Here is a 9062-nt window from a genome sequence, read left to right on the forward strand (position 1 = left end):
GAATCACATTGACAAGAGGTCTTAACAATCAGGGCACATCGAACCAAAATCTTGGAAATACAGTAGGTCGATATGCTCGTTTTGACTTGGATTTCAATGGAATGTGATATATGTCAGACACCTAGTAAAGACTGGTCTCTCCAAAAAATGCAGCAGAAGAAACTACATTTCACTCTCATTGATTAGTTCCTTAAACTCTATAATTAAATTTTGCGAACATAAAACACAAACAAGACAATGAAAAATTCATAGCAATGGCAATATCAATAGCAGTGAGCAGTGAGCAGTTTCAGGTAATAGCTATTAAAGCGAAAGCCATGCAATTCAAGCCAAAATATCTCATATTGTCTGCCTGTCTGTGCGTCTGTGTCTATTTTGTCTGTGTACATGTGTTAAACTTAATGCACCATCCCTTTCGATTTATCAGAAAATTTACAAAACTGAAAAAGAAACAGAAACAGAGTAACTACTAGGGCCTATTGCTGCAAGTCACGATCTGTAAATAAGCAAAAGGGCACATACCATCATAGCATAAATTACAACCACATATCAGGATGACACTAATTCTTAGCAAGAGCAGATCCTTGATCATTGCCATCTTTGGTGTTTCCCGCTGGCGACAGCTCTTCTTGAACACAATTGACAAGTTTAAAAGTATTCTGGTCCAACTTTAGGGGATGCCTCCGCAAACTCTGCAAATCTTTAATGTTAACGTATCTCTAATAGAAGTTTTGTCTCTCCCAGGATTAACATATATGAACGATCAATGAATACCTCAGAAGGCCACAAGCAGTCTCTTGCTTTACGAGGAATGATATGAATATGAGTCTGAAATTTCCATATCATATAGAAATATTAGCATGACCATTTTCCTAGTTTTACTTATAAAAAAAAAAAGTCTTGCTTAAGTAGTAAAAATATCAGCATCCTCAATGATAGGTACAACAGCTCTACTGTGGCATTCTGTTGCGAAGAGATACATAAAACTTCAACCTTTAACAGATGATAAATCAATTTTTTATAAGTAACAGATGATAAATCATTACTTGACCATAAAAGAAAAACAATACTTACGTGAAATATTACTTGGCCAGCTTCTGCGCCATTGTTAACCAACAAGTTGAATGAATCTGTATGGAAAACTTCCAGTTAAGTTTTCACAGGGTTACAGCATTCGTACAAATGCTACAAACCGTTAATTATTGAAATTATGCTTCTGAGACATTGTTTACTGACAAATTGAACGAATCTGTATGAAAAACTTACAGTAACATTTCTTAGTGATACAATATTCCTCTTACAATTATGCAGGTACATTTGCAGTGCAATGGAGTGATCCAGCATCATGTACAGTTTGACTTTTTGAATCCAGAGGAAGGGCAAAGGCTCTCCCCCCAACCCGAGAAAGACATTTTTTTTTTTTTCGAGGAAGCAACTTGCTTGAATGTCAGCAAGTGTTTTAAAAAATTATACTTCCCAACATTCAATGAAATCTTAGATTGGCCATCTATTGTCTAATATATTGTCATGAGGCATGAACTTAAAAGAGTGCTAGAGAAAATATTCAATAGATTTTATTATTATTATTATTATTTTTTATTTTATGATTAATAAGAAACTTTATTACCAAGAATAGGCAAAGCCCAAGTACACAAGACGTATACAAAGAAAATACCTACATCTCTCTAGAAAACAAAAGAAGAGCTAATTCAGAAAAAATTCAATAGATTTTGGGTAGCCCACTCAATTTTTAGCACAAACTCTCCATCATTGAGCATTGTACATGATGCCTACACTCACTTTGAATAGCCATTCAGTTGCTTTATTGAGTTCCTACATAATTATGTTGTTTTAGAGAGGTAAATCCGAATTAGAGGACCACTGTCAGAAGATTTGTGCCAGTCAACGCAAGCAGTACCAAAGATATAAAATTGCACAAACAATGCTTTTGAGACTACTTCCTATAGGTGGCGTTACCTATAACTTCATGGGTTAAATGAATATAATCATTTAGGCCATCAAAGCCAATTGTTAGCTCCCCCATTTCATTAGGGAAGGGACAGATATGGGCAGGGGAACCATCCTTTGGAATTTAGAAATACAAACTACATCTGGTGTCAAACTGAATGGAGCACCCTATGGTGTACGACATATGGAGTGTTTGGATCTTTATAATTTTAGAATTTAGCTTCTTTTTTTCTGTTTAAATTTTATGCTTCTCTTGTGCCAGGCTTGCTTCCTTTTAACAGGTCCCACATCTGCATTCTCTTTTCTGTTTTCCCTCTACAAATGAAAAATGTCTAATTGAAGGGGCCAGAGACCTATATCATGGGTGAGAAGCCAATAAGACTAGTAAATCCTTATAGGTATACTTTATTCCAAAAATGTTGTTTCTCACATATTACAGGAATGCCCTCAAACAAGAGTGAAAATTAAAGAAACTAATAGATTCATCAAGTCTAACATGAGTGAACACATAAATACATACCACAACCAGTAGCTTTCATTATTGCACTGCTGATAAACGGCACTTTCGAACACATTGCAGCTATCACCTGCACATAAGTTAACCAGGGGACATACAAGAAGAATTTCTACTTGGACTCCCCCCCACCCCAACCACATGCACAGGGAGATATATTTATGCCTATATATGATACAAATTTGTGTAGAACCGTACTGTTTGCATAGTGCATTGATAGATTTCTCAAACAACTTCAGCTAGTAGATGTACACAAATTGAGAGTTGAAACCTACCAAGAGGCCAAGCTCCAAAGTTGCAATTGTCAACCTCCTCTCAACAAACGTATGGTTTTTAGTTAATTTCAGGTAAGCAGACATGCATCATGGTTAAAACCCCCACATATTTCAGTGTATTCAAAGAACTGAGTGATTGATCATCAACAAGTACCAACCTAAAGGAGAGAGAGGAGAGGATGAAGGCGATGTGGATCATATTAGAACTATGTTGAGACTATAGAAAAAATATAATCTATGTACGAGCTTCTTATTTTTGGAACTATGTTCAGGCTATAGAAGTATGCATTTCTTCACAGTGATTTTGGTACAAAAGGCAGATTGGAAACCTTGAAAGTTCTGTTACAGGCTCAGTTCAATATCTCCAGTATTGTTGTGATAAGCAATCCTGCGTATCTGATTTTGGTTTGCCATAACTTTAATTATCATTATCACTATTTTAAATTTCTTAGAGGAACCATGAATTATACAATCTCTCCAAATCTGAAAGGGTAAAGGTAAAGCAGGTGAAAAGCATGATAGATAAGAAATGCTGGGAAACAAACTCAGAGGCCAGCTGCATGTAATCAGAGACAGGTTCTTGGTTAAAACTAGGTATTGGTCATGGTGCTGCGGAGACAGAAACTGGCTGTGAAGGGCCTTTATTATATCTGTTGTTCGTTAGTGTAGTTACATTAAGGTTGTGTAGTAAGAAGAAGCTGATATATGATAACCTCCTCTTATTATTCACATTTTTTCCTACTAACCACACAATCCTAAATCGAGTTTCCACATACTCATGTCTCACAACCAAACTGCACTAATTGTTGGTCAGATAAGGTTCACCAAACTCAATTTTTTGGGGGGTTTCTAACCCTTGATTTTGTACACGTGATTACAAATACTGTGTTTTGGCATATATGCCAGAAAGATTAACCATGTACACTCAAATGCGAAAATGTTCTGTAGGAAGATACAATGGAAACATTCATGTGTTATGAATATCTACTCTACACATTCGGGAAGGTGTTATACACATAATGCAAACTGATTGTATCGATGTAGACTTAATACAGACTCTAGACCATTCGTGACAACACTATGCACATAATGCAGACAGATTGTATACATAAATGCTTTTTAGAAAATGATTACCAGCACATTGGCTTAATACAAACTTAAAAGTTTCTAGTGAGAATTACTTACATGTGGTGGAGTGGCTTTTAAGGAACAGAAATGAGATTTTGGGATGATAAGAGAATGCCTGGGGAACAAAAAATACATGAAATACAATAAATAAGATAAAGTATGATGTCAAAAGGCCTGGGGAACAAAAAATACATGAAATACAATAAATAAGATAAAGTATGATGTCAAAAGGCAATCAAGGATAATTCAAATTTTTGGTTTTAAAAATTTGGCAATAGGGTTACTTTTGGATCCAGGTACCTAGGAATTGCAAAAACTTCACCGTAACTTTCACATATTGACATATACTAGTAATATTATGTATCTGATATGGATTTGGGGATAATCTTTACTTTTTGACAATCAATACTTAGCGCTGGTTTGGATTCAGAGATGAGATGAGATGATTTTATATGAAAGATGAAAGTTGAATAAAATATTGTTAGAATATTATTTTTTAATATTATTATTGTTTTGAAACTTGAAAAAGTTGAATTGTTTATTATATTTTATGTGAAAATTTGGGAAAGTTGTAATAATGAGATGAGATTAGATGTTTTCCGAATCCAAACGGGGCCTTAGCATCCTTTTATAACAATGTAAAGTGGGTATCCTCCATCATTATATTCCCATTTCTTGAGTGAAAACTTGTGTTATCATCTCTTGTGAGCTTAAGATGAGGTTATATGCTTATATGATGCCAGATTTGTTCACATAGTTTCTTTCTAGTAGCAACCAAAAAAATCTGAGAACTAAATAAAATGTTATGTATGTTAAAGTATTCAACAAAACTTCAGAGACTGAATAAGCATCTTAAACTTGGAACCATAAAAAGTGTGTCTCTATGTACTTAACAATATAGAAGGGTCAATTTTCAGCAATCTAGACGTACGTTGATGCTCCTAATAACCTAGTTAGTTCTAAAACTCTACTTTAATCTCCAGTTAGGAATATTAGTAGAAATTATAATTATGTGCTTTGCATTATGGTATATTTACTGTTAGAAGGAAAGATTTTAGCTTAGAAAAAAAAAATATCAGCCAGTGGGCATATGAGTTGAACTATAACATGCAGTTCTCTACCACCTTTCTAATCTTCAATCTTCTTTTTTTTATTTTATTTTTTTTTTATTTTTTATAATGAGGAACCTTGGAGACTGTGCAAACACATCATGTCTTTTGCCCAGTTAAATCCTGGACCAATGTAACACACCCACATCACATGGATTAGTTAAATCATTGGCTTTTCACTAATATGACGTGGCACCTAGAAATTACTTGCACCCAAGGACTCAAACCTAAAACCTCGATCCCCAAAAGTTTTTACTGGCTAAGCTAGCTGAAACCTTCTTATAATTACAGTTTTCCAAAAGCAAGTTTCTTTTGGACTTTGGTCCTTAAGAGTTCCTCAGAGCCTAGAGATTTTCTAAAAAACCCCATTTTACGTAGTTATTAAGCAGCATTTGAGCAAATACATCATAGAAGTTGGGTCAATTTTATTTTCATTACACTTGCTAAGACAATGACCCCACTTAAAGTAAGCAGGCTAACCCAACATAAGCATATGGCAAAAACCTTGCCCTGTATGTCAAAGTTTTAAAAAATTGATTCGCATGTTTACCTTATGTCAAGAGATGATGTCAGTCAGCATCACTTACACAAGAAGATCTCAAATGGATGCAGTTAATTACCAAATTTTAAACAATGTGACATATATTTGGTGGAAGCAGAAAACCCTATAACTTGGGTCAGGTGAGAATCATCCAGATTAAAAAACAATTATCATGGTTTAAATCAAAACGTATAATCATAGAAATCTCCAAGCTATCTGCAGGAGCAAAAGTTACTTTGCATTGAACGTTAAAACCATCAGGAGTGAAGAGACAGCATAAGTACCAGCATGGTATATGGACTGAGTAAACTTAGAGATTTACTTTAAGCTCTCAATTAGGCGCCACATAGGGAAAAAGTGAAACTGTTCAAGCAACATCCCTTAGAGTTACTTCATGATTAAAACAGTATGGCATTTTTTGGTATTTATGCCCATAACAGTATGTGGACTAAGTTAAGACGTGGACATTAAACCACAGTGAACCCCAAAGTAGAACGAAACATGGCTAGCAATAGAATGATAAATTGAACCTTGGATGCATGATACCTTACCCATGACTCAGAGGATTTGTATCCAATATGCATAGGCACGCATCATCTTCATAGAGCTGTGAGAATCAAATTCAATAGAGTAACAAAAAGTGGAACCAAAGTAAATAGAGAATGTATTTTCACATCTTAACATGCTATGAAGAGGCCCCTTCATACTAAGCATAAGATTAGGCCTTGAGTCACAAACGAGGGATATACAAGATTTAGCAACTACAAGTGCTCGAAGCATCACTTACAAAAAAAAAAAAAATGCTTAAAGCATCAAAAGTCAAGAAATATGGCAATATTGCCAAACATTTGGTGTTCTTCAGAAAATTCTGACCAAGCATATTAAAATTCCTGTAGGGGACTTTGGGTTCAAAATCAAGTCTCATTCCCTGCTTCACAAGAAAAACTTCTAAGTAATAATAATAATAGTTAGCGGTTTGCCGGAAAATAATTAACAATATTGTCTTAAAATGCAGAAAAAGGTAAGAGGATTTCACGATGATGAGATTCACAAGCAATTTTTCACGCAGATAAACTCAAATAGTAAATCAATGATCCAACGATTACGGCAGAAAATTTGACCACTAGAAAAAAATGTAAAAAAAAAATGGTCCACAATGCCTAGAGATATTTCCAGGAGACTCTTAAGTACCAAAAATAATAAGTAAGCAAATGTTTGACAACTAGGAAAAGGTTGGGAAAGGAAAATACATATATGCACACGACATACAGATATTCAGTATGTGTGTGTTTTATATTTACACATTAAATCTCAATCACCAAATTGTCTTCTCGACTTAGTTCTCTGCTTGTAAGCTCTCCAAATTTCGAAACCCAAATCACGAAAAACCGTGAAAATCGCTTTTCAATTTTCTTCCACTCTTCATCAATTTTCTCAGCATCCAAACAAAAATGATCAAATAAGCCGAATTACCTTGAGGGCTGGTGATTCACCGCGCACAATCTTGCAGAAAACACAATCGTTTTGCCGATCCTTCTCCTCAGAATCACGGAACCGCTGTGTCTCACCCGAACCAGAAGCGCAATAGGAAAAGGAGAGGGCTGAAAAAAGTGCGATAGGAGTCCGACCCCGAGGCTGACCGGAACCGATAGGGCAGAGATGGGAAGAGAGAATGGCGAGCCTCCGTGCCTCCATGTCAAGCGAAACCGAACCTTCTGACATAATGACTGGCTGTGGATATGGCCCTGCCCATGATTTCCAGAGTTTTCTAAAGTGAGATTCTGATCTGAGAAGGCAGAGAAACAAACCAAAACGGTCGGTTTTTCCTATTTTTGTTCGAGTATTCAGGGATTTATTGAGAGGATGGAGGTTCGGCGTGGCCGTGGTGGCGCTGTAGGGACGTAGTCGAGGCTCGAGACAGAGGCCGTTGGTTAGCTCTGCTCGCTTTATTATCCATATAGAGCTTTTGATTTTTTGTTTTGCTCTTGCCCAGCCTTTTTCACGGGACGTGTGTCCGTTTGGTTTCGTTAGCCGGTCGGGAGTTCCAAACTTCCAAGTGTACAGTAGAGTTTTTGAGGAATTCTATTTGTGGTTTCTAGCAGTTGAGGATTATATGTGTAAATTTTTTATTAAATGGAAAAAAATATTATTTTAAAATTAATATTTTTTATAACTTTAAAAAATTATAAAAATAAAATTACCTAAATCTATATCACACCGTCCGAATAGGTGCGGTACTTAGCAGTGCTCTAGAGTTTTTAATAAGCTGAATCTTGCAAGACTTAGGTTAACAACTTCAAATTTATTTATTTATTTATTTATTTTTTATCAATCAAGTATTGCATAATTATATGAAAAGATACACCTACAATCTTCTATAAAATTATATTTTAAATTGAAAATATTTTTATAAAACGAGATTACTTTTATAAGTTTTTATAAAAACACCCCTTATTTAAAATATAATTATAAAAAGGGTAGTGAGAATAGTTGTGTGTATATGATTTTACAAACTAAAAAGAGCTACATTGATTTGAAATCTAAGAATATTCGTCAAAATTATTCTTATTATTCAAAAATTATTCAAAAAGAATCTGATATCAGTTAATATTCGAGTTGATCTTCCACTATGCGGTTATTAATGACTTGTTAATAGCTGAAATGATCACTACATGAGTCTCCTTTTAATACTATATATTTTAATCCCCAAGTTTGAGCTTCTTTAAGAACTAATTTAGCCATTGTAGCTTCTCCGAAAATAGGATTTGTTCCGTTTGTTATGTAAATTTCTTTAGTTATAACAAAAATAAGTTCTTTTATGGATACACATTGCAATTGCTATACATCTTGAATTTCTAGTTGCTACATCAAAAGCAAAGGGACTGGATGTGAACGAGGGGATCAGGATTTCATATGAGTTTGTTAGCTCAATATAGTTAAAACCCTAGATTAATTTTAAGAATTGGAATGGGAGAGGAATAAACATGTAGAGCTAATATAATAATATTTGTCCAGTCTTTAATCATATCAATGAAGTTGAGTCCTAATTCTTGTGTAGAAAAAATCAAACACCATTAAAATAATATTGGGTGAACATCAATATAAAATAGGATTAACAAAATATGTGATATAAGTTAAGCTATTCATGCCAATGAAAAATAATCATCAATTCAACTTAATTTTCGATATATCAATACAACATTATAACAAAGAGAAATTCTATTTGCAGTCCTTAAGTGGGGAGTATTATATGTGCATGTCTTTTATTAAAAGAGAAAAAATATTATTTTAAGAGAGATATTTTAATAATTTTAAAAAATTTTAAAGATAAAATTACCTATGTCTGCATTGCAGTCCCCAAATGGGGACTATACGTAACATTGCTCATAAAGAGAAATTCTATAACAAATAAGGAAAAAAGTTACAACCAAAGCTTCATTTTCTGATCAAAGATGCCCAATCCATAGGTTGAAACAAGCATGTAAATGAGAAAGCAAAATTGCATCATTACAAATATAATGATGGGA

General features: G+C 34.3%; 1 protein-coding gene across 3 annotated transcripts; it reads right to left on the reverse strand.

Moving 5' to 3' along the window:
• Positions 1-323: 323 nt before the first annotated feature.
• On the reverse strand, positions 324-7585 carry LOC122294177 (adenylylsulfatase HINT3). 3 transcript variants are annotated; one of them, XM_043102687.1, is made up of 8 exons: positions 7009-7585; positions 6087-6142; positions 3943-4000; positions 2489-2594; positions 1075-1130; positions 775-828; positions 523-692; positions 324-440 (listed from the first exon to the last, which is right to left on the reverse strand). In XM_043102687.1, the coding sequence occupies exons 1-7, from the start codon at positions 7255-7257 to the stop codon at positions 561-563; spliced, it is 711 nt and encodes a 236-aa protein (XP_042958621.1). In that variant the 5' UTR covers positions 7258-7585; the 3' UTR covers positions 324-440; positions 523-560. The 3 variants fall into 3 exon arrangements, with proteins under 3 accessions (XP_042958621.1, XP_042958620.1, XP_042958622.1); XM_043102686.1 differs by having other exon boundaries at positions 324-692; positions 7009-7584; XM_043102688.1 differs by having other exon boundaries at positions 324-692; positions 2489-2555; positions 7009-7580.
• Between the last annotated feature and the right edge of the window lie 1477 nt (positions 7586-9062).

The sequence above is a fragment of the Carya illinoinensis genome, chromosome 14, assembly GCF_018687715.1.
Source record: "Carya illinoinensis cultivar Pawnee chromosome 14, C.illinoinensisPawnee_v1, whole genome shotgun sequence".
Lineage (NCBI taxonomy): Eukaryota > Viridiplantae > Streptophyta > Magnoliopsida > Fagales > Juglandaceae > Carya > Carya illinoinensis.

Bases quoted from the DNA above. Each gene is read 5' to 3' on its own strand.
- LOC122294177 (XM_043102687.1), bottom strand. From the start codon at position 7,257: ATGTCAGAAGGTTCGGTTTCGCTTGACATGGAGGCACGGAGGCTCGCC. The intron at 829-1,074 runs GTAAGTATTGTT...TGGAAATTTCAG, and splicing joins CTGGCCAAGTAATATTTCAC to ACTCATATTCATATCATTCC. The intron at 693-774 runs GTATTCATTGAT...AAAGATTTGCAG, and splicing joins ACTGCTTGTGGCCTTCTGAG to AGTTTGCGGAGGCATCCCCT.